Below are 25,454 nucleotides of genomic sequence, written 5' to 3'. Positions count from 1 at the left end.
ATGCAATTCTGTTGTTAATAAAGTTATTCCAAAAAACTACGCTCAAGTACTTCCTGTTTTACAAATACGAGTTCATAGAAAACAAAAACACATTATATACAACACGGACAATAGGCTACAGAAAACAGCTTACATGAATTATTTAACATAATTAAACATTGTAAAAAAATAACATAAAAACAACGCGAATCTGGACGGTCCGAAATTACGTAGTTTCCGTTTCCGGCGCATGGGCGTATACAAAAGATCTGATTTACCGCGTTGTCTTTCGGTGCAGTCTGTGTACATTAAATAAGCTTTTTTGAAGACACTAATCCCTTCAGTTTTCGCTAAACTACCACTACCGTTGCCAGAATGGAGACGGTAAACCATTTTGTCCAACGATATCCCCAGGTGTTGTACAGCGCTACGGCGTTTGTGGCCGGTGGCGCGCTCATCTACAGGCTTGCTAACAGGTAACAACACGGCTTGCTGGTACTCCTAACACATCAACACGGTGTCCGATTTGGAAGTAGGTCTATTCCTGCCGTGAAATGTCTTCGTAATGATACTTTTCACATTGTTGTCGTCATTGTTCTAGCGTTTAAGATACCATAATAATCTCGAAATATCACATTGATTGACAGGAGGAAGCCCCTGAATCTGAAGGTGAACTGCTGGTTCTGCAATCAGGACACTATAGTTCCGTATGGGAACAGGAACTGTTGGGACTGTCCCAACTGTGACCAGTACAACGGCTTTCAGGACGTAAGTGTTACCAACTCTTCACTAGCTTATGGCACAACAAGTGAATGCACCATTCTGAACTGATTATGTGATGCACTCAATTGTAATCTGATGCATGTTCAAATAAAATAAAACCATTACCAATCTTGTCAAGAGCCCACATTTCCACTAACAAACCTAGGAGCTTTTTATATTCGAGTAAAATTAATCCTGGAAATCCACAAACTCCAATATGTGTGCAATGCATCCCTGCCTTTCGTTCTATTAGAACGGGGACTACAACAAGCCCATTCCGGCACAGTACACTGAGGATCTGAACCACGGTGTGTCTGGTAGCCTGCCCACGCCAGCATCTCCTGGGCAACTGCAGTGGGTCAACTCCAAGATGCTGTTATGCAGGAAGTGCAATCACAACCAGTCAACTAAGCTCAAGCTGCTGTCCTCATTCATGCCGAAGAATGATGTACGTATTAAATGACTTGCTTTACTATATTTCTAGGCCTGTGGAAGAAAATGAGAGCCCATTAGTTGTCTTTCAACTTTAGGAGAACTACGACGAGGAGGTGGACGCATACAAGTGTCACTTGGAGGAGCACTACAAGCTATGCCGGCCGTGCCAGGCAGCGGTGGACTACTACATCAAGTATCAGAACCGTCAGCTAAGGACCGTGATGCTCAGCAATCAGCTTCGACACACCCAAGAATCACTTAAGGGCTTAATTAAGGTAAGTACACTTTACAGTAAAGGACAGAACCTCTGCTGGTACACAATGTCAATATTGGTATAGATATATTGGTGTATAGCAGGGGTCTCAAACTCAATTTACCTGGGGGCCACTGGAGCTAGGGTCTGGGCCAGACTGGGCCGCATCAGGTTTTCCAAAAAAAAAAAAACGCATTTATTAAAAACAGAAAAATGAATAAACTTTGCTTTGGTTTCAATTTTCTACAAAAAAAAGCTCTGATAAAACATTCCACTGTTCTCAAATATCTTAATTTTCATTTTTCTACACAAAATAAGATGAAGAATAAATAAACAAACCAAGAATAAAGAAAATCAATCAATCAGAAATAAATAAATATAATAATAATAATAATAAAACGGCAAATAATAAAAACTTAAGAAACCACATATAGTTGGTGGGTAGGCAAATTATTTTTTTCAGATTAAAATTAACAAAGCATTATTAGAGCCCTGTAGACATGACAAAGCACGACTATAGTCACATTTATACTCCTTTTATTTACAAAATATTGCGCAACTGCAGGGTCTTGAGACACATGCTAACTCGCAAACTAGAGAGCTAGCGACCTAAACGGTAGCCTTCAAGTTATTTCCTTTAAACTTAAATAGCCAAAAACTTACCACTTCCACACGGATAGGGAGGATAACTATCAACAGTTATTTAACCTTTAACATGAACATTAATCAAACGTAATAATTTTTTCTGGGTACATGATACCATACAGCATCCATATCAAACTTGCGCGGGCCGCACTAACATTAAACTTTCATATCAAGGCGGGGGCCTCAAACTAGTGTCCTGCGGGCCACATTTGACCCGTGGGCCACGTGTTTGAGACCCCTGGTGTATAGGGTGTCATATGCTATTGGTATATAGGGTGCCATATGCTATTGGTAGTATATGGGGTGGTATATGCTATTGGGTGGTATATAGAGTGGCATATGCTATTGCTATATACGTAGGGTGGCATGTGTTGGTGGTTTAGTTCCACACAGCAGGACATGATGGTTGGTCTGGAAAGGAAAGAGGGAGGAGGACAGTGGCCAAGACAGGAGTTAGTCGGGCTGCAGATATGGAATATTTTAGTAAGCAAGTATCCTACGTATACATTTGTGTTCTTTTCCCCCCTCATCCTGAAGTAGACTACCTTTTCCGTGTCTTAGTGATCTGTTTTATTATCTCTTCCACAGGGCTACTTCTCCGGTTCTTGTCCACTTGGAGTGGTACTCCTCCGATGCCTTGCCATGCTCATCTGTGCGTTCCTGCTGACCACGTCTTTTTATCAATCTGGCAACCAGTCCGCTGCATCAAGTGGAGGACTGAATCCATCCCAGCCCCCCATCCGCAATGTGTCGGATAGCAGCGATGGCCGTGTTGGGGGCCTGCTTGGGCTCCTCCCATGTTCTCTTGTTGATTATGCCAAACTGCTGTGGCTCTACGGACAAGCTAATCAGATGGTGGTCGTTTGTTTGGGTGTGTCCACGTGTCTCATTGGTATCCTCCTGGCAGGACCCAGCAGGTAAGTGGGGATTCCACTGTGCATGTCTAATGAAAGAGAAGTCTTAATACATGTTGTTCTTCTCAGGTTGAGGAGAATTGACGCCGTGGCCTCTGTGCTGTGGTTCCTTCTTCTGTGTTGGCATCTGCTGGGGGAGTACATCGGGTGTGACGGGTCAAGCTGGACGACTACAGCCAAGCACATCACCACTGGCCTCTGTTGCGTTGTCAGCCTTGCTGCTGCCATCGCAACGCGCAACCCCCTGGGTCAACGAAGAGGCAGACATCGAAGGTCAGAATCTCAGCACTGATGTACTTGTTCATCTTCTGTTGTTGTCCATGAAGGACTTTGGTATTGGAAGGTCTTTCACTGTAGTGTGTTACATATTTATTTCCATATTAGGATCATACAAAAAGAATCCCTGTCTTCTCAGACTCTTGGAAGTGATATTAAAAGTTGATGGTTTAGCCTCTAAGGTTGTTGCTCTGCAGCAAAACCGATACATGCCCGTTTCTTCTAAAAGACTAGAACAATCCATTAAAGGAGCTGCCGGCAGTCGTTGCATGAACTACTGACTGGTCTATCGAGCCCTCTCCAAACTACCGCTCTCACAGAACTTGGTTCACACCGAACCAAATAAATAGCCCCCCCGGCACCATTTTTAGTAGGAACTACATACGAGACCACTTGAAGGTGATATTTCTGGCAATATGTAGTTTTTCATACTGAGGCTAGACCTGTACGTTTGTTACTGTTTGCCATTCCTGGACACACAACTTTATTGTTAGCCTGGTCTTTTCTTCCTTGAGTGCCTTCTTGTATTTTGCTCCACTTGAACGATTCACTGACTCACCAGTTGGTGTCAAAATGAGCACCCTTTGCTGCTTATGGAGCACAACCTCCACAAAGAGCAGAGATTTACCCTAATCCATTTTTCCGAGCATTGTCCCTTGAGACGGGTTAATAGACCGACATCGGTTGTTATGGTTCCTGGTGTGTCTGGCTTTACGTGACAACGGGAGCAGCTCCTCTTCAGCATACAATGGGATTGAAATATGTAACTTTCCAGGCACTAGTTTTATTGAAGTGGTCTGATTTAGCGACACCTTGGTAGCTGCTGTTTGATTTACTAATGTAGTGAATGTTTTATTTATTATTATTTAGAGCACTGTTATCGCCATTATCCCTGAACACTATGTGAAACCTACCTAGAATGTTAGCAGAGTTAATGGACTAAAAACTACACACTGAAAAGAGAAAGCTGGATTTTTGATGGTGGCTTTATTCTTGTAAAATGGCTCTTAGAATTTTATCTTCACAAAATATAATCTTCACAAAAGATTTTCTTATGACTTTTTGTTAAAAAAAATTGTGCCATTATCCTTGTAATTCTATGACTAATCATATATGGTATTAGTAGTAGTACTAGTAGGTATAAGGAATTCCAAAATTCAGGACAAGGGAGGAAAGGAATAAACAATTGAAATGAATCCTAATTCCATGTTTCTCACGGATGTAACAAAAATGGAAATCATTCAGATATCATCAATAATTGCAAAGCGAAAACATCAGTTGATTGTAATGGAATCCAAATGGAAACTATGAAAAGGGTAATCAATGAGATCGTAAAACCGCTGGCGTACGTCAGTAATCAGTCATTTATCATTTCACACTGGAAACCCCCCTCATGTCTAAAATTAAGGAGAAGCTATTCAATAAGAGGTTGAACAAACATGTTCATAGGAAGGACTGACTGTCAGAAAGTGGGTACGGATTTCTACCTCTGGTTGTAACTAGGGAGGAAATCACTAATGCTATAGAACAAAGGATGTGTGCAGACGCAGTATTCATGGATGAACAAAAATAGAACTTTCTGGGGATCATAATAGATGAAAAAACGAGCTGGAAACCTTCATATTAAAAATATACAACATTTTTCCTACTCCTTTTGGACGTGTGGAACTGTGAGTTGATTATGTGATGTATTCCATTGTACCCTGATGCATGTTCAATTCCACCATTAGCATATATGTTAGCGTGGCCCGACCAGGTACCTTTGGTTGCGTGCTTGTCACCCATCTTTTTTTAATGATTTTTTTTTCAATGACTATTCACCAAAACTTTGTAGGACATCTTGCTGTGTGTACGTTTAATAAACTGCTTGTGTGAGCAAGTGTCTTGTTTTTATTCAATCTAAATGCCAACTTTACATTACATGACATTGTATAAGCCACTGGAACCGAAAGACTGAAGTCGTATTGTTGAGGTTCTTCAACAGGAAGCTAGCGGTCTTTGCACGTTGACCAAAAAAGCGGCCATCTGAGTTGTGCTGTTAAGAGAACTGACTCGACCTAACGTGTGGAATAACATGCAAATAAGTCTTAGTCTTACAATTTCAAAATATCACTTAACTCCAGCTAGTAGATTGTCGCTGCTCTTGTTTTGCAGATACCTTGGGGGTTCTTCAGTGCGTTCCCTCAGCAACCAGCCTGCTGTGCTCGCCCCAGAAGTGATTCGCTCCTTCGTCCCCTCACCCCCTCCTAACATCTCCAAACTTATCAACCACCAAAAGGCTCCCCCGAAACACAAGGACTACCTCTCCTCCTTGCCTCGTCGTCTCAGCAGCGCCCTCTGCCTTGGCACCATCTCCACCTTCACCAGGACAGGTACACGGGGATGAGCCCCTCCTCAAAGGATCTGTCTATCCTCCTATACCAATGCTTTGTTAGAGAGATGCATGTATATGTTTTACCACTAGGAGGCAGAAAAGATTAACACTTGAACAATGGGGTCCTGTCCCAGCAAGGAACAACTTTGGGGTCAAGGCTCATTAACGTTTGCCTGTTGGTTTTTCTTCATCTTTTATTTCTGCTGCTGATCCAGTCTTTCTTGGAATGTTGTTCTTTGACTGTAAAGGATCTGACTGTAAAGGATCTTGTGTTTCAGATTCAGGATACCTATTCAGTGGAAGCAGACCTGCCTCACTCTACAAAGACTCCCCTCCCTCAGGTATTTAAATGTCATCCAGTGGTGGTTGGCCTTGGGTTGGCCTCCACTGTTCTCATCCTGTCATGCAGTCTTAGAGTTTTAGAACTAAGTCCGACAATGTTATGATGCCAAAAGTCATCAAACGTGTCGTCACTCAGAACTTTGGCAGCCTTTGAGAAGTAGCAGATCCCATTGGGTGAAGATTCAGTATCATTGCCGACCACTTAGCCATGCCGTAGTAGTTTAGCTAACGTGGAATAAAGTGTCATGCAAGCTGCACTTGCAAGCTTCCTTGATTCAATGTTTTTGTTATGCAAATGTGGACCGGAGCAGGAGGGGATGGAAAAGAGGAAAAAAATGGGGTCCGTGTATATTTGTCTCAATAAGTACATGCAGCCCAGGTTTGTGCTAAAGTTTTTCGCATGCCCGCCACTGTTTTTCCACAGACTACTTTTCCATGAAGTCGTACAGTCGGCCATCATCGCCGGGGCCCTCGCCGACTCACTCGGTGGACGGCTCAGGGACGTCCAGCTCCAGTTCGGCTAGACAACGTCGCCCTCTCATCAGCCCGGCGCGTTTTAACCTCGGCAGCCAGAAGCCACCAAAGCTGTACTCGATGGATACGGAGTCCTTGATGAAGTCCCCTCTGGTGTCCTCATCGCATTTCCTCCGCTCAGACCAGACTTCTGCTTGCAGTGGACGCATTTCACCAGACATGTCCCTCTTCCAGAGCCAGAGTGGTGAGTCCAGGAAACGGTCATTACGGTCTCTTATTGAGTTTGTGACCCCCCCCCCCCCCCCCCCAGACTTTTGGATTGAGTAAGTTACACTTCCAACATTGTTCGGTGTCACCATGTTGCAGATTTGGCTTCAATACTTAAAGACGGTGTGAAGGCGAAAGGGAGCAGCTCCTCGGGGTCTTTAACTTGTCTGGTTGGCACCACCACACCCTCACCAGAGAACAGCCCCGCCTCTCGAGGTAAGCAGTGGATTTAAGTACAGTATTGTAGGAGCTCTTTGGGAATAAAAATTCAGTAAACTTATTTTACCTTAAGTTGCATCAAACAGACTAGCTCGTATGAATATCAAACGTAATGAAAAACTGAACTTCAGCCTGAACCAGTTTTTCTCAAATAGTGGGGCAGGCCCCCTGAGGGGTCGTGGTGAACTGTCAGGGGGGGAGGCAGACCATTTTGCATTTTGAGGTTTTCTGTTTGGGGTTCAGTCTGTAGATTACAGATGAAATATCAGTTTCATTCATTTTCTACCGCTTTTCCTCACGATGGGTGCTGGAGCCTATCCCAGCTGTCTTCGGGCGAGAGGCGGGGTACACCCTGCGGGGTACACTCGCCAGCCAATCACAGGGCACATATAAACAACACATATAGACAAACAATTCACATTCATACCTATGGACAATTTGGAGTAGCCAATTAACCTAGCATGTTTTTGGAATGTGGGAGGAAACCGGAGTACCTAGAGAAAACCCACGCATGCACGAGGAAAACATGCAAACTCCACACAGAGATGGTCAAGGGTGGAATTGAACCCTGGCTGTGGGGTCTGTGCGCTAACCACTTGACTTGAAATATCAGTTTCTTTGATGTATTTCAAATTGGGGTGGAAATATTTGTCCACCAATGGGGCCGTGACAACGTGATTGCGAACCACAGCCCTACAACTCACATTGGCCTAAATGACATTTACATTTCACATAGCTCGTAAAAGGTTTGTGAACAGTGAATGAAGACAAGAGGCTTATTTGGAAGTTCAATAAAGCTGCACTCGTTCACTGAAGGGAAAAAAATGGAATAAGTGTCTCTCTCTGTTATTTCACCCGTTTGCTGTCACGGTAACCGTACTAAGTGAAGTAATTACGCCGCTAAACTGCTGCTGCGATTGGTCTGCTAGCGTGATTATATGTTGTTATCGGGGTTATTCACTTTAATCGCTCACCGGGCCGCAAAGGGCCAATACTGGGCCTGGATCCGGACTGAGGTCCGCCATTTGGGGATGGGATGGCTGCCATAGATCCTTAAACGGCAAAGCTCTCGTGGTGTTTAAAGGATATTTGACTAGTATTTCTCTGAGTTAAAAAAAAAAAAAAAGAATCTTTGTCAAGTGAAATCATCAACTAGTATAAGTGATACGCCCCATCATGAGAAATGACTCCTTTTGTCTTTGCCTGTCACAGGTATGATGATGCGTCACGTCTGGATGCTGCTTCTATTCGCCAGCCTGAGCACCAACCTGTTGTTTGCCGGCCTGTGGATATTTTACAACTGGAGATGAACGAGCCATTGGCTGGTCTGGGCCATCCGGTCTCTGCTTGTTTTGTCTGGCGGTGAACTCTTGCTGTTTAGCAGCAGATACTCCACATAATTTCTCATGTTTTAGTAGCCAGGTGGAGCCCACCCAAACAAAGTGAGGCTTTGCTTAGTCTTTTTCAGTTTTACATTCACTGCTCACTCTGCTATGTTACGTCCTACTGTACCGCCTAAGCTGTCTCAACCTTAACGCTACACTTCCCTCTGACTGTCTGCAATATTATGGTCACCACTGGGCTTCCTCTCATACCAGTACACTGGTTTGGTTGTGCCCATTGTGAAATCTTTGCCAAAGATCTTCTAGTGCAATGGTCAGGACCTTTTTGGCTAAGAGTCATGGTAGCCACATATTTATATTTTTTATAAGTATTTCCATGGGAGCCATACACACTTTTAGGAGAGTCGTTTTACAATATCATAAGTCATTTATTCTTAATACGTGCTGAGGTTGAGCTTCTTGTCCATCACTTGTTTCCTCCACTTGACTTGCCATGGCGATGGTACGACCAGACATCAAGCATGAATGGTTTGGCCTTTTACCTCAATGACCGCCTGATGTAATTATCGTGTTTTGGTGTCTGACCCGGAGAATATCGGGAGGGCTGTTGTCATTGGCTCTGACCATCCACATTGTGATTGAAAATGAATAGATGGATTCAAATGAATTGTAATATTTTGTATTTTGAACATTTTTAACACCGATTTGTAATGTTAGCAAAAGGAACATTCTCGTGTGAAGTGAGCCAGATTCTAGTGCATATATCATGTACGTCTTACATGCATTGGCCGATAGAAGTACTACACGGATAGAAGTACTACACGGTGCTAAAGTTGGTTCATATTGACAGCACATGATGCACATTTGCATGAGAATGGACTATTTTCTCATTTTTTCCTGGCATTTAGGAAATGTGGTGTGGGTAAACTACCACTCATAAATATTTCCGGGTTTTGGATCCGTCACTTGCACTTGATTGTTGGGGAGGGGAGGGGGGTGCTGACACAATGACGGTGTGCTTAGTGCAATATCCTAATGAAGAAGGCTGTTGCAACATTTGAAGGGGTGTTTACACAGCCAAGTGTATTCCTGGCTGGTACGTATGTTCTCCCAGGAGAAAACGTGATTATATTTAACGTCATTTACATGTAAACATGTAAATATATTTTTTTCTGGAGGGAGAATAACCTCTTGATTTTAATTTATTTGGAAGGGTTTTTTGTGGTTGAAACATATTTGGGTGCCGTGCTCTTGTCGACTTTTTGTTAGAATGATGTTTTATGTTTATGAATTTTGCCATTGATGCTTTGTCACTGTGATGCTAAGTGTGCTCCCCTCTGTGTAACTGACCCTGGATCCACACTTTAATAAAATATATTTTGGTAATGATACCACTGTTAACCTTTCCTACTTGATAGGCGTGTGTTCTTAACACACTGGAGGGATTATGTCTCTCAGTCGGCCTGGAACCGCCGTGGTATCCCCCCGGTGGAACTGGAGGAGGTGGCTGGGGGCGCTTGGGCTTCCCTACTAACACTGCTGCAATGGGATGCAAAACAATTGTGCCATATAGACGATCATTTAATGCATAAAGATGATAATGCTCTCGGTTTCAGGAGGATTTAGCTTCCTCTCAGCTCTTCAGAGATGACTTCATTGTAGTTGACATTTGCATGCAGCCATGCGACACATCTTCGGTTGTGTTGTGTTGCTCCAACACGACTTCCTGCCAAGTGTCAGTATCGGTCAGACTTCTTGTACCGTCATCTTCATGTTGTTTTCTATCAGGGTGCTTTTGTGTCTCACTCTTCTTAGTGGGGGTGGGGTGGAAAACATAGTTCATACTTTTACTGCCACTTTGACCAAAAGTTTCTCTTCTGCACAGTCACTTCCTGTTTGCACCAGCTGGTCTCAAGTACCCCCCCCCCCCCCCCCAACACTTGTTAGGCTTCCAGTGCATGAAGTGAGTTTGCTGTACAGACAAAGGAAATGGGTTTGCAGAGGTCCTACACCACCAGCATCATTGTGCACATCAACACCAAACATGCATACTGAAACTCATAAGCACGATATACTTTTGGCACTTTCACATCCCATGTTGTACTCTCAACTTATGAACAAAGTAGTACTTTTCCCCATAGGTCCACATCTCCGCCGGTCACCAAGTGTGACAGAGAGGTGGACTTTGTTCACTGGGGCCCTAAGGAAACTGGCCTCAGACATCCGTCTACAGTGTAACAGTTTACAAAAACCTACCGGCCTATTTTGGCTTCAACTGCGAAACTCAAAAGGAGAAAGTCCTAAGCCCCCCTTTTTTGAAGGTCAGACAGCGTGAATGGCTAGAAAACATAGGGCAATGCTTTAATTGGTGTCAAAGTTGGTCAGTTCAGCCAATCACAGGACACATATCCAAGGACAACCATTCACATGCATGTCTTGGGAATGTGGTAGGAAGTTCAGGACTCAGGAGGTGAACATACGAATACGGTACTTGGTTCAGGCTAACATGGGCTATTTATTGAAATTCCCTTCACTGAAATGATTTTCCCCCCATCACAACAAACGTGGGCGGGTTTTTTTTCGCGTGAAGGAAGCGCCACTTTTGTCAGACGGTCCCTTGGCTTGCAAGCACCTGCGAGGCGAGGCTGAGCCTCTCAGTCTGGCGGACTTCCACTCTTCTCCGGCGGGCAAGGAAGGAGAGGAGATCGGCGTCTACCTGGTCCTTCTGAGCTGGGTGTCACACCTCCTAGACCTGGATCATGTCCACGATGCCGGTCCACCCTCCATCGTCTCCGTGACGCTGAAGACGGGGACAGGTGCCCGGCGTGCAGACTGACAGGCGAGTGCTTTTATCGTCTCGTCTCTCTTTTGGGCCTCATTGATTAGCTAAGATCTTTTCCACTTTCCACTCAATGTCCACTTTTGCTATACATTGTTGCTTATTTTGTGCCTCACACGGCGCAAGTGTCCCCTTACCCCAAATCAATAGTGTAGAGTTACTTCATTGATTTGTACCACGCACTAAAACAACTACTTTTATTCCTCTCTTTCTCTATTTGGTTTGTGTAGCATAAATATTGACTTTATCGGGGCAAGTCGGTCTGATGGAACCAATACCGAAACAGTAATGCTCTGTTCCAAAGAGCTATCTTTGTACTTGCACTTTCTGGAGAGGTATTTCTAATGGAGTATTTTGGTTAGCCCTTTTTATCCACAGGACTGACCATCATATTAGACACGGCTATGATTCGGTTCCTTACAGCCATAACAATAAACATGCAGATATAGTGTATAGTTCCAATATACATGTTGGGGTCACTCGGTGGTTCTTGGTTTTCTCCTGGGGTGATATCCATTTATGTATCTGTCCTCTACCGACTAGAACCAAAACTGAAACCAGGAACATGCAACGAAACGGAGAGCAGTGACCCATACAAGCATATTAAAATATTCAAGTCAAATAATAAATTAAAATATGAAAGTCAAACTGCATGTTGAATACAATTACTTTGTACAAGGCAGGTCTGGGCTAATATTGGAAGTACTCCCTAGCTCTCATGACCCCTGACACTTCACCACTTCTTCTGGGGGGGCTCCAAATCTAATTGTTCATATGTGTCAATGATATAATATAGTCAAAAGTTTGGGATCACTTGGAAATGTTTTTGTCCAGTCTGAGATATGGCTTTTTCTTGGCAGTCCTGCTATGACGTCCAGCATCCTGACGTCGCCGCTTCACTGTTGATACTGACACTGGTGTTTGATGGATACTATTTAGTGCAGCTGCCAGGTGACGACCTGTGAGGGGTCTTTGTCTTAAACTCCACACTCTCAGATATTTGTCTTCTTGTACAGTTGTGCATCGTTTTTCTGTCCTTGTTAGACCCAGTTTGTGCTGCTCTCTGAAGGGAGTAAATTGGATTAGCCGCCATGCCAGGAGATTGATGCAGAGGACTGACAGTTGTTGATAGTAGGCCTCGGTGCAAAATTGTAGATCATTTTTTGAAAATCAGCTGATTCATTTTAATTATTTGTGAAATGGATAAAAAATGTTTGTGAAATGCATGCAAATTACTTTTGCAAGTGAAAAGACATTTTCACTTGCAAAGTGATCCCAGACTTTTGAGTGGTAGTGTAAGTGTGACTGGTATATTGCCCATATGCGCGACTGGTATATTGCCCATATGCACGACTGGTATATGCCCATATGCGTGACTGGTATATGCCCATATGTGCACCACTCGCCCCCATGGTCCTAATGATGCGGTGGCATAGAAAAGATGCCACCCAGTCATTGATCCATTGCTTCTAGACAGTATGATGCCACTGTATTAACCACTGGTGTCCTGGTCTGCAGAGTGTTATGGTACACGATCACCATGCCCCCAGGAAAGTATGGGATGCAGGAGGAGTGGGAGTGGGAAGGCAGCCAAGGGGTCAAGATGGACTTCCTCCTGCCAACTGGCATCTACCTCACGTTCCCAGTGTCTCATAAAGACACCATCAGCGGTATCAAGAAGGTACGTTTGCCATATAGGACCTGTAAGCATGATCTTCTATGTATGTATCTTCTAAAGAGCAAACATCATTTGTCAAAGTTTGGGTAGCAGAGAAGGCTCATTTCTCCTTGGCCGCCGTTCCAGTGCCGATCTCTTTATGAATGTCAATGTGTCGTTTCCATGCCAACGCTTCTGCCACCTCAGACGGTTTGATTTAGTTGTCATACTCTTGGAGGCTTTTAAGATGATTAAGACAAGAAATGACTCTTTAGTGTTCCAAAACCTTCAGGGTTGTTTACATTTAGATCATTCATGCCAGTGTAAGGCCTTTTCTTATCATTGGAAAATTCTGTATAAAAATACCATATGGCCCACCCGAGTGGAGATCCTGGTTTGGAGCTCTGTTGGAACATCTCTGCGTGGAGGAAAGCCCCAAACCAGTGTGTCTCGTATGCTTACAGAGCATATGACCCAACACCCCCACTCAAGTCTGAACTCCCAGAGTCTCTACCTTAATCCCGACCCATCCACTCACGAGCACTAACAGCTGATCATGAACGTTTACACTCACCAGTCTAGCCCAGGTCTAAATCCTGGCAAGGGAAGCTAAGCCAACCGTTGGTTGTTGCAAACAACATGGCTGCTTCAGGATGTATGAGCCACTAAATCCTAACGCAGGTTAGACATTACGAGATATTGACCTTTGCTTGAGGAGATTTCCTCTCACCGGACCTGCTTGAATTTAGGTGAATACCCCTAGTAGGTACCAAGGGTCAGATAGGACTGATGTCAGCACTTCCGTCCTAGCTGCAATGATGCAATGATCCTCCGCTCAGTGCAACGACTGGCTCCATTAATGGCTTTTTATTCATCTTTTTCTGTAGATGGTTTGGAAAAATGCCAGAGGAGAGGCACTGTTCACAGCTCTGGGCCATCCCGAAGCGTACGTTTTCACCTGCATCAACCAGACGGGCGAGAGGGAGGAGCTGGAGGAAGAATCCAGGCGTATCAGCGACGTGCGGCCATTCATGGGTGTTTTGAGACTGGTGGCCCGGGAGGGCGACCGCGTGGAGAAACTTACCAATACTCAAATCAGCCTGTTGATCGGGAAAGGTGGGCTGGTTCTACCGTCAAACTAGCACAGCGGCTGACTGACAGTGAAACTTCCACAATCCATAAGTGAAATCTGTTACAATGTCATATGGAAACTTTACTGTCAGAATCAATCAGTGGAAGTATGATCGAATGGAATTTTAATTATATTGCAATATTGGTAGTCCATATGTTTATATTTTCTTTGTCGTCTTCTTGGTGTGTCATCATGAATAGCATTTAGTGTTTCTATCCGTCACGATTGAAATACTCCATGACAGGAATGTTCCCTTTCCTTGCTGCCCCACGGAGTAATTGGAGTAAGTGTCAGTATCAGCCCGAGACCGAAGGCCTTTTCCGTATCATTCATGGGCGGTTTCTAGGGTACAGGGCAAATTAATACTGTAGTATGTGATATTATATAATACGACTCAGGGTTACAGTTGTCAAAATTCTGGTTGATTTTGATCATGCTAATTGCTATTCCTGTTCTCGTAGGTCTCCATGAGTTTGAGGCCCAGAAGAACCACGAGGTGAACGAATTCCGGACCAAGATGCGAGCCTTTTGCGAAGAGAAGGCCCAGAAGCGTCAGTCGTCGCCGTGGCACCAGTGGCTGGAGTACACTTTCCCCTGCGACCTGGAGCCATGCTGCTCTCTGCCGGTGTGTGGCAAGTCCCAAAATGCCAAGATTTTCGTCAACGTCAAGTTTGAGGCTTGTGATGTGAGTTGATCTCTTCCGTTCCTCCAACATGTCAGCAAACATTTTAATATCGCTTTTCAAGGCGACAAACTACCGAATTTATTCACTTGGCTAAAAAAACAGTAGCGGGGGTCCAACGGTATCTTGGAGGTGTGTTTAGGCTCCTTATCATGTTGGAAATAGCTCTACACTGACTACACTAAAGTCCATCCAAGTTTAATTTCCAAAGTATTGTTCCTTGAGCAGATATACTAAAAGTCGTAAAAGTGGTTGCTGAAATGTCAGGACTTTGCTCACCTTTTGTGAGTTACAGGACTGTGGTTGTCAAACGTGGTGACTCATAGAAGACGTTTTATTGGCAAGGCCAGCATATTCGCTAATCCTCCTCCACACAGCCAACATCACCTTACAGTAAGACCCGAATGCTTCTTTCCATTTCAACACATGCCAGGAAAGCTTCATGGTGCAGCAGGAGCCACAAGACCTGCCACTCGCTCTGATGAGGAGTGCCCTGAAAAAAAAAGCCACTGTCTTTCGCTCGGTGCGCCAACAACCCGAGGACTACACCTTACAGGTCAACGGGAGGTGGGAGTTCATCTACGGGAAACAGCCCATCTGCCAATTTAAGGTGAGTTCATTCATTTGTTTCTTTCCCAGGATTCCATTCCATCTGATTGACCAATGGAATGGAATATGACTCCTGACAAATATGGACAGTAGCTTTGTCCTTGTTGTCCGCAATCGTAACTATGAGCGACGGATGTGACTCATTGCTTTGGGTGGCAGAGTTCCACTGATGCTACCACCTGCAAGGCTGACTCATATCAGGGCGCAGCTACCTCCATCCGAGCCTTAATAAGATTTGAACTGCATCAACCTACAGCAAACCAACAGCCTCCAGGGCTGGGATGGTGAAGTGACTGAAGGCTGGCCGTCTGTCTGGTCCAATGGCCTGTTTATGTGAGGAAACCTGGGTGCACCATGGCCAACCACCATCCAAACCTCCACGCTTGTTGCCAGGCAGAGCCACGCCGGCTAGGCTATAGGAGTGGTAAATGAGGGGGTTAGGACTGGGGCTACAAATGGGCGGAACATTTCCAATTTATGAAATTAACTGGTGACAGATATGATCTACAGTACAGTGGAACCTTGGTTAAGGTCCTGCCCGGTTAGCATGTTTTTTTGTTGAAAACCTATCCCAAAATGTTGCCTCCGTTTGCATACATTTTTCAGTTGACTTACATTCTTATTGTGTTATTAATACACTGCGTAAGTCCACGTCATGTATTTTTATCACAATACGTCCTGTCAACAAAAATGGCAGCTGGAACAGGAAGTCGGCTAAGTCGGCCGTCAATGACGAAATGGACTCCAAAATGTTGACACAAAATACGCTTTCACAATAACAGTTTTACACGCATAATATAAATGATGAATGAAAGAGATAAATGAAGCTGTAACATTACTTTTACCTTCATTGAGGTGTTTCGTAACTTCAGTGGTGTTTGACACATCTATCAAAACGTTCTTTGGCTCTATTCTGGGATATTGAGGTGAGAAGGTGAGGAAGATGTTGGTCTTGCTGCCGCTTAGTGTCTTTGGGAACAGCAACATCAAGAATCTCAACAAAAGCAACCTTTATATGTTCATGAATACACACAAAACAACACAAAGCAAGAATTGATGGAGTGTAAATAAATGAAGTCCTGTATTCCTTGGGAGAAAGCACTCCCCACCATCATAGTGAGTCGTCATTCTTGTTTTTTTTCCTAGTATATCTTCATCTGTTTGCGGAATGGCCAAAATCCCCACCTCACCATGGTGCACCACTCCACCATCAGCAAATACCAGGAAGAGCACGGGCGGATGTGCAGTCAGATGAAGAGCCGCTCCTTGCCCGGACCGCCTCCTCTGCCTCTGAAGAAGGTGAGGTTTTTTGGAAACACATATCGGCCGTTGTCTCAATTGTTCCGCTGGAACATTGCGGACTTTGGCACACTCCAAACAAGCTTCATGTCACAGTGTAAATAATTGACGTTTGATGTGGAGACCCAGGCACCGTGAGGTTGGGTGGGAAGCCATGGGGCTGTGGAAAGTAGTGGAACCTCGGCTTTTGTAGGATTTGTAAAAACTAGTCAAGTGCCCCAACAAAACCAGCATGCAAACACTTTTGAATTCAAGAAAGTAATTGTACCAAGTACAACCGTAGGTTTGTTATGAAAGGATTTTCATGAAAAGTTGGAATGATTTAAGGCAGGGCTCGGCAACCTTTAGCCCCAAGAGCCACTTGGCCTCTTCTTCCAACAAAGACTAGAATAGTCTGGAGCCGCAAAGCTTAACTATTTCTTCTTATTTGCTAATTTCTCTCGATTGATCACACAGTTGAGCCATCGCCTTTGGCGGTGAAGGCAAAGGAATCCATCATGTTAATGAAATGAGAATAATCTGTTCCAGGGTCAAACTGTCTCTACTATACATACAGTGTGAAATAACTTAAACACTGCTAACAGTAAGTTAACTTAACTAAAGAAACCATACCAAAAAAACACACAGACAGATTTTATCTTTTGATGCCGTAATCCTGGGGTTTCAAACCAGCAGCTCGGTAGACCAGTAGCTTGCTAGCTGCTAGCTTGCTGTCGTCCCTTGTTTTTTTGCTGTTGCTTGGTTCCAGACCCGACCGCCATAAGTGATACTCCGTGAAGAAGGAGTCCCTATGAATAAATTGGATATTTTCAAAGAGTACACTTAAAGCTACATCATCATTGCTTTTAGTTTGTAGGCATAGCAACATGAATATGCTACTATAATATGCTACACTTGTGTATAATGTTATTGTACACCTTTTTCTTCTGACCCCCCATGCAGCAAAACACCTCGTCTCTGTGGTCCATTGACGAGCCCTTCTACATCCACCTGCTGCAGGGCAACCGAGTCAACGCAGACGAGGGCATGAAGGTCGGTGTGGGCATGGACACGCTTGGCGGCACAGACAGCTACATCACAGGGGTTGGGGGAGGGGGGCGTGTGACACGCTTCAGACCACACGCTTCCCATAATTCATCATAGCGGTTGGGTAAAGTTTCAAAACAGGAAGCGGGGAGGGCCAGTGTCTGTTTTTTTAGACATCTCATTCTGGGACTTCGATTCTGAGAAAACATTTTGTTGCTCCCCTTCTCGCTTTGGTTTGATTGTTGACACACTTAGGGAGCCCAGCTCGTTACATCGTCTGATGCAAACACAAGTAGGGAATCCTGTTAATGTGTGATCGTAGTGTGTCGGCACACGGACGACGTTAGCATGTAGCTTGCTGTGTGGTGTCGTTATGATCATCATTCATTTCTGTGCTCGGCAGGCAGATGCTAGATGCTGGGGTAGGGGGGGCATGCATATTGGATTGAAGGGAAATGCAATGCACACCCTTTGACTCAGGAAGCTGAGTGACACAGGAAGCTCTTCATCATCTGGTAGAGCCTGTAAATCAACCAGTTAACCCCCCCACACCCCCTCATGTGTGTCCTCCAGCTGGTGGTGCAGGCCGGCCTCTTCCATGGCAGTGAGTTGCTCTGTAAGGTGGTGACCAGTTCTGAGGTGGCGGTGTCCTCCGAGCCCATGTGGGACCAAAGGATGGAGTTTGACATCTGCGTGGCGGACCTGCCGCGCATGAGCCGCTTGTGCTTCGCCCTTTACGCCGTCTTCGACAAGGCCAAGAAGCCGCGTGGCACCAAAAAGAAGAATAAGAAAGCGGTGAGCCTTCTGGGGGTAGTTTGAGACTTCCAGGAGATGAGGTGGATGTGTGTCTTTGTGTGTCTTTGTGTGTCTGTGTGTGTGAAGACGAGTTTCCTCTGTGGGTGTTTGTCCTGAGGGTGTGCGTGTCTTGAGTTGTGCAAGTGTGTTCAGTGGCTAGGCTGCGGTTGACGCTGCATCCGCTTCAGTTATTTAATCTCCCAGGAAGGAGGAGCTTGACAAACATTTTCAAGGAATTCTAAATTCCTGTTTAAACTGTTAAGTTACTACAGCATCGCCACCCAATGTACTGGCCCCCTCCAAAGGCCTTTTTGGAGGAACAAGTGAAAGTCAACATTACATTTATGACCACGGTTCACCAGTAAAACTAACCCATCATAAAAAGGACGTTATGACTTCCTGTCCTCGTTACAAACACGGACCTGAGTCCCACAGCCACACTTGGATTTAGCTTCACTGTCCAATGAATGCTCACAATAGGCTTGTGCGTACTAATTGATAGATGAATTGTTAAGAGTTGAATGGGTTGTCTCGAAAGGAAAAGGGAATGCAAGCATCCCAGTAGGTTCACTCACAACCAGTTGGAGTCCTGAAGAAGAGCAACTAAGGCAGAGCTTCTCACACCCTAATAAAATTATCATTATTATTACACATCTTTATTAATAAACACCCTCATAAAATTATCATTATTATTACACATCTTTATTCATAAACATAGCTTTGTCTGTGTGTACATATATGTGCAGACCTGATCAAAGTCTTAAGACCAGTTGAATTAGAGCTACAATATGCAAAAGCAAGAAGGGGGTGGGGGACAACTTAAAAAAAAAACTTTATAAACTTTATTTAAAAAAGAAAAAGTGAAATAGGTTGTTTTCCACCTGAACAAAAGTTTAAGACCACAGCCTATAAAAGCCAAAAACTGCTCCAAATTCCCATTTTCTGTCAGGCATTGATACGTTCATGGCCTCCTGGTGGCTCAAGCTAAGAAGCTTGGTGAGATGGTGGAGTTACATAGGCAAGAAAAATGGAAGCTCGGGGACACAAGGAGATGCACCTGAAATGTTTTTCTACCTGGCGCAGTGGAGACCATCCTGCATCTTCCTCTGATTGACATCCCATAGAGAACATTTGGGGATGGATGGCAAGGCCATCGGTTCCAGACAGTGGATGCCCTTGGTGAAGCCATCTCCACCACTTGGACCAATGTTCCCAATATCCTCCTGGAAACACTCATCAAGCATGCCCAAAGCCATTTTTCAGGTGATGGAAGAAGAATGGTGGAGCTTCTACCCTACTGAGATCTGGCTTATGATCAGCTGATGAAGCCCACTTCAGTAGTTTGTTGCTTTCAATCAATGACTAGAACTCCAGTGACCTTTCCTGTGAAAGTGTTCGGTGACCGGGTTACGGCCGGGCTTGTCAAACATGCTACTGTACTCAGGTGTGTTTACAGGCCTCACTTCTGCTTTCTGGGCCACTTCTCTTTCTGTTGCTTGGAAGAGAAGTCCCATGACCACAAAGACTGAAGGAAGTTGGCTATTTTGGGGCATTTCTCGGGTCGGGTACATTTGCATGCGATCATTCATAAATGACACTTGCCAATGAAATGTATCCAAATATGTCTTGGCTTTCTTTATTCCAGGATTGTCCTCTAGCCTGGGTGAACACCATGGTGTTTGACTACAAAGACCAGCTGAAAACGGGCGAGGTCCTTTTGTCTGCATGGCCGTCTGTACCTGGTACTTACTTACACATCTGGTGAACTAAACAGACATGTAACAGTCATGGTGTGCATTGTTATCAAATGAACAGTTGTTGTCATGTTGACATTTCCATTTTAGACTTTGTTGAGATATATCCAGAAAAATATACATTTTCTCTGCCCACATCTCCAAAACACTTTATTCCTTTATTATCAACCCGCTATATTAGAAAGTCATCCAGTCTGAGGTTTTAGCTCGATTCCGAGCACTTTCTCATGGTGGGGGTGGGGCTGGTTGACCAGGCGTGTTACATACTTTTACATGTAACACAAAGCCAATGCTGCATAGAATAATCCTATTTCCTATCGCCGACCCTGTAAATGTTGTCAGTCGTTCTGCTTGATGCCCACAGATGACAAAAGTGAACTTTTGAACTCCATGGGAACAGTTGAGAAGAATCCCAATGTTGACAGCGCGGCTGGGCTTCTCATCCGCTTCCCCAACATCAGGCCACATCCTCTCTACTATCCTCCTCTTGACAAGGTACGCAGTATCCCCTTGTTTACTTTAGATGTCTATTAACCTTTATTAGTCTATTAATAATCTTCCAGATCACAGGCATGGAGACAAATGGCGATGCAGCTGCTGCAAGCAAAGAAGAGGTTAACATTTCCCATATATATTCCACATTCCATATATTGCACATTATTCTGAAAGGGGAAATGGCAAATGGGTTCTTATGTACTGTCCTTATGCTGTTCCGTCTGCAGTACTTGAAGCTAAAAGAAATCATGGACAACAAAAACTACACCGAGTTCTTTGAGGATGAGAAGGAGCTCCTGTGGAAACTCCGCACAGAAGTTCGAGACCTTTATCCAGAAAGTCTTTCCAAGTTGCTCCTCATCACCAAGTGGAGCAAGCGAGATGATGTTGTCCAGGTATGTCATGTCTTTTTGATGTAGCATAAACCCTTCATCAGTAAACTGGAATTACATATAAATACATGATATGATCAGATACTGTATAATCATCTCAATATGTAAGATGGATCCAGGTTACAATTCCTTTGTAAGTTATGAACATCCTTGGTGGAGGCAAGATTCACCATGTGACCATGTAATGCTAATATACTCGTACCTCTTCAGATGGTAAGTCTCCTGAGGAACTGGCCAGAACTCCCTGCTATTCAGGCCTTGGAGCTGTTAGATTACAGTTTTCCCGACCCTGCAGTTCGTTCGTTCACCATCAGATGCCTTCGCAAGCTAAGGTACTTGTATTTCTATTTGTGTTTTGCTCATACTGTTCAGTATCGCCATTTGTGGTATATCTTCTCATCTTCTTCGGCCACAGTGACGATGAGCTGCTTCAGTATTTAATCCAGCTGGTCCAAGTGCTGAAGTATGAGTCCTACCTGGACTGCGACCTGACAACGTTCCTACTGGAGAGAGCCTTATTCAACAGGAGAATAGGACACTTTCTCTTTTGGCATCTCAGGTGAGGCACCAGGCGGTGGAAGAGAACCCCAGGAACATTTTGATGACCAAGGATTGTTCATGGAATCAGGTCGGAGATCCACGTTGCATCTGTCAGCTTGAGGTTTGGTCTGATCCTGGAGGCGTACTGCAGGGGGAGCATCCACCACATCAAGCTCTTAAGCAAGCAGGTACTCATGATGTAGGAGTATGCCAGAGCCCTCATCGTCCGCATCTCATCTGCAAAATCACAGACACAATGTGGAAACAAAGTCAACTTGTGTAGACAAATCTCAGTGGCTGAGGGTGTCAACCCGAGTACTGACTTTTTGGATCAGAGAGAAACAGTAAGAACCTGATGATAAATCGGAAACAAGGACGATATTTATTGTATTATTGATTATCATTCATTTTTAAATTGGAGGATTTGAATAATGCAAGGCTTTGCCACACGTCCAAAGGTGGCACACAGCCCAACCAACTCACAAAAAATATTTCTGCCCCGCCCCCCCTCCCTCCCTCCCACATACAGAACGAAGCTCAAGGCAAAATGAAGGTCCTAAGTGACATTGTTAAATCAGGGCCACAGAAGATGAACGCTGAGGACCTGAAGCTGTGCATCAGACAGGAGTCGTACACGGAGGCATTGTCCAACCTGCTGTCGCCACTCAACCCCAGCATCATCCTCGCTGATATCTGGTTAGAGATGCACGCACACACACACACACCCACACACACACACACACACACTGGGGAAAAGTCTAAAAATGGCTTGTCTTCCATTGGGGGTACGGAGATGTATTCGTGCCAAACGACACCCTGTGACATCCTATCATAGAAATCAGCCAGGATAAATACTGGGCAAAAATTGTATCAATAAATGTTGACAACCTCAGCCTTTAAAGATAATACTGCTGGGTTTTAGAATATTCTCATGGGTCTGGATGAAAAGCAGCCTGGAGTAGTACGCCCATTGCGCTCCATTTTTAATACTGTCCACGTAAAGGTACTTGGTACCCACCATTCACTACGTTTAGACACTGGTGGGAAGGTTGTCACCTTCAAGTGTAAGTTGGCCATTTTTGCAGTTCCGAAAAGTGCAGATTCATGGACTCCAAGATGAAGCCGCTCTGGCTGATGTACAAGAGTCCCTGCGCTCAAGGAGATATGGTGGGCATCATCTTTAAGAATGGAGATGGTGAGTTGCAAATGAAAACACATAGATCATATGATAATTGAGAAGCATGAAGAACTTCTATACACTGCATCTCTCTCAGATCTTCGACAGGACATGCTGACACTCCAGATGATCCAGCTCATGGAGAACTTGTGGAAGAAAGAAGGTTTGGATCTAAGGTAGGAGGGTTTTACTTGACATATATTATGAATTTAATAATTACAACTCCTGGAGGAAAAGCCATTTTGTGAGGACAGAATGATCCCATACGGCTGCTTGTCTACCGGGGACAAGATGGGCTTCATTGAGGTGGTGAAGAACTCGGACACCATCGCCAACATCCAGCGAAACAACAGCAACAGTGCCGCCACTGCCGCCTTTAACAAAGATGCCTTGCTCAACTGGCTCAAATCCAAGAACCCGGAGTGAGTATGCACAGATACTTTATTGTAGTTGTCAATTGTTGCTGCAGAAGAGGGTGTGGTTTTGACCAAGCAGAACATTTCCATGAAGCTTTTCCGACCAATTTAGTAAGTAGCAATGACCGTAAAGGGACCAGTGTAAAAATGTTGCTTCTTGCTGTCTTCTCTGACCAGAGACAAGCTTGAGCAAGCCATTGAGGAGTTCACGCTGTCTTGTGCTGGCTACTGTGTAGCTACCTACATCCTGGGTATTGGGGACCGTCACAATGACAACATTATGATCAGGGAAACAGGACAGGTGAGGTTACATTACATTATGTTGCCTTTCTGACACCGCAGGAGAAAAACAATCATGATGCAAATTCACCACAAGAGGGCGCTTGGATGTAACCTGTAGGTATCTAGAGAGAGGAAGAGAAGCATGCTGCCTGCATGAAAAAGCTTGTTTAGGTTTAGGTAGGAAATCAGGAGCTGGATTGCCATGAGGGCAAATGTGGACATCCTCCTCCTATGATGCTTTTGCCACTTTACTGACCTATCAATGTGCTTGCAGTGTTGTATTCTCATGGTACAGCCGTAATTCAGTAAGTCATTCATTTTGGAGAAAACAGGATAGAGCAAGGGAGAGATCATTGAACCAGGTGGTTTCGAGGGACGACTGCATTTGTACAACATACACTGTGGCATGTTTTCCTAAGCATTTTCAGCACAACCCATGTGGCGCCACAAATGTCATCAGAATATGTCCAGTTGATTGTCCTTTGTCTAGACATTTTTAAGCTAATTTATGTGATGGATATGATTTAGAACCTCACCAAATTGTCCCTCTGTTCAGCTCTTTCACATTGACTTTGGACATTTTCTGGGCAACTTCAAGCGCAAACTGGGCATCAACAGGGAACGTGTGCCTTTCATTTTGACGTATGATTTTGTCCATGTCATCCAACAAGGACGGACCAACAACAGTGAGAAGTTTGAGAGGTGCTGCATATTGTATTTTTCAGTCAGTTTGTGTATTATTTATTGGGGTTGCTAAAATACTTGGCATACTTTAGGTTCAGGGAGTACTGCGAACGGGCCTATAAGATCCTGTGTCGGAACGGAACGCTCTTTGTCAACCTCTTTGCAATGATGAAGGCAGCCGGGCTGCCTGAGCTCACTTCCTTCAAGGATATTCAGTACCTGAAGGTACATGCGTAATACAATTTATTCCGTTCAGATTCCCCAGGAAGCTGGAATGTCCAAAAAAATCATTATTATTCTGTTTTTTTTGTAGGACTCTTTAGCTTTGGGCAAATCGGAGGAAGAGGCACTGAAGAATTTTAAAGTGAAGTTTAGTGAGGCACTGCGTGAAAGCTGGAAGACCAAGGTCAATTGGATGATGCACTCTCTGGCCAAAGATAACAGGCCGTGAAGGACGGCTCCATTTACCATCAAATGGTTGGAAAAGGAAAAGACAAATACCATCCAATGGCATTCGCCGCTTGTTGGCGAATGGTACTTCTTGAAAACGAACTACTTGAAAACGAAATTATGAAAAAGGTCACCAACTGCTGGAATGTACAGTAGGTCAAATATGCACATTGTCGGTCATGGATTACAATAATGGTTGATGTATTTTTATTCTATTGTATTTAATGTTAAATACTTGTACAAAGATATTTTTAGTTTTACAGCTATATCACTTCATATTGCCTTTACAATGCTGGTCTGGTAAGAAGTGAGATACTATTTCATTGATTAGTTGAGGACTGAGGCTTTTCATTGATGCAAATCAAATTACATTATAAGTAATGTAATTATATTACATGACAATATTTTACTCTTAGGTGCTGATGAAATATGAGATTGGGACAAAACGTGACACTTATACTGTACAGTCCAAACTAACCAGCTAAGTGCAAAGTACTATTTCAATATAATTGGCTTTTCTTGCTTTAGTGCTTGTAGTACTAATTCTATTGTGTTTTTATGACTGATGTGCCAGATGCCGTGAAAGAGATTACATCTCTGTATTGTTTGTCTAACCCACAGCAAAATGGTATTATTTAATTTGATGGTGTATGTTGTCATTCATTTATATAGTTTTGACCTCACCGAGTGGTTAGCATGATGGCCACAATGTTCCGATCTCCGTTGGCATGTTCTCCTCGTACGTGCTACTACGGTCCCACGTCCCAAAAACATGCATGTTAGGTTGAATGGGATATGGTGACCAGTCCAGGGTAGGGTGTAGCCCACCTCTGGCTAGTAGCAATCAGGAAACATACCAAAGGCTATTCACTTTGATGAACAACAATTGGTACTTTTGTGTGCCATTTTATATGCATCTGTTCATTCCTAACATGAAGAAAG

The 25,454-nt window shown here is 44.1% G+C and overlaps 2 protein-coding genes across 2 annotated transcripts; both read left to right on the top strand.

Annotated features, from left to right (window-relative positions):
• Window positions 1-224: 224 nt before the first annotated feature.
• tmem201 (transmembrane protein 201) lies at window positions 225-9,647 on the top strand. The gene is made up of 11 exons (XM_058084291.1): window positions 225-455; window positions 627-747; window positions 995-1,189; window positions 1,272-1,451; window positions 2,663-2,991; window positions 3,058-3,261; window positions 5,419-5,636; window positions 5,917-5,979; window positions 6,405-6,698; window positions 6,821-6,937; window positions 8,153-9,647. Exons 1-11 carry the CDS (start codon window positions 355-357, stop codon window positions 8,248-8,250), a joined length of 1,920 nt encoding a protein of 639 aa, XP_057940274.1. The 5' UTR covers window positions 225-354; the 3' UTR covers window positions 8,251-9,647.
• A 1,150-nt stretch (window positions 9,648-10,797) lies between these two features.
• Window positions 10,798-25,151, top strand: pik3cd (phosphatidylinositol-4,5-bisphosphate 3-kinase, catalytic subunit delta). The gene is made up of 23 exons (XM_058085508.1): window positions 10,798-11,122; window positions 12,641-12,803; window positions 13,667-13,895; window positions 14,373-14,596; window positions 15,027-15,203; window positions 16,349-16,501; window positions 17,444-17,533; window positions 18,101-18,322; window positions 19,968-20,064; window positions 20,441-20,571; window positions 20,640-20,690; window positions 20,799-20,966; window positions 21,174-21,295; window positions 21,379-21,522; window positions 21,592-21,691; window positions 22,033-22,199; window positions 22,589-22,698; window positions 22,778-22,856; window positions 22,935-23,102; window positions 23,274-23,397; window positions 23,935-24,080; window positions 24,155-24,287; window positions 24,376-25,151. Exons 2-23 carry the CDS (start codon window positions 12,663-12,665, stop codon window positions 24,511-24,513), a joined length of 3,114 nt encoding a protein of 1,037 aa, XP_057941491.1. The 5' UTR covers window positions 10,798-11,122; window positions 12,641-12,662; the 3' UTR covers window positions 24,514-25,151.
• Window positions 25,152-25,454: the final 303 nt, after the last annotated feature.

The sequence above is a fragment of the Doryrhamphus excisus genome, chromosome 10, assembly GCF_030265055.1.
Source record: "Doryrhamphus excisus isolate RoL2022-K1 chromosome 10, RoL_Dexc_1.0, whole genome shotgun sequence".
NCBI classification, from domain to species: Eukaryota; Metazoa; Chordata; class Actinopteri; order Syngnathiformes; family Syngnathidae; genus Doryrhamphus; species Doryrhamphus excisus.
This window is presented reverse-complemented; position numbering and strand designations above follow the sequence as displayed.

What these genes read in the sequence shown, in the direction of transcription:
- pik3cd (XM_058085508.1), top strand. Translation starts at nt 12,663, where the DNA reads ATGCCCCCAGGAAAGTATGGGATGCAGGAGGAGTGGGAGTGGGAAGGC. An exon ending in CAGCCTGTTGATCGGGAAAG is followed by an intron (nt 13,896 to 14,372) that starts GTGGGCTGGTTC and finishes CTGTTCTCGTAG; the next exon opens with GTCTCCATGAGTTTGAGGCC. An exon ending in AAAGAAGGTTTGGATCTAAG is followed by an intron (nt 22,857 to 22,934) that starts GTAGGAGGGTTT and finishes TTGTGAGGACAG; the next exon opens with AATGATCCCATACGGCTGCT.
- tmem201 (XM_058084291.1), top strand. Translation starts at nt 355, where the DNA reads ATGGAGACGGTAAACCATTTTGTCCAACGATATCCCCAGGTGTTGTAC. An exon ending in CACTTAAGGGCTTAATTAAG is followed by an intron (nt 1,452 to 2,662) that starts GTAAGTACACTT and finishes TCTCTTCCACAG; the next exon opens with GGCTACTTCTCCGGTTCTTG. An exon ending in CCTCTTCCAGAGCCAGAGTG is followed by an intron (nt 6,699 to 6,820) that starts GTGAGTCCAGGA and finishes ACCATGTTGCAG; the next exon opens with ATTTGGCTTCAATACTTAAA.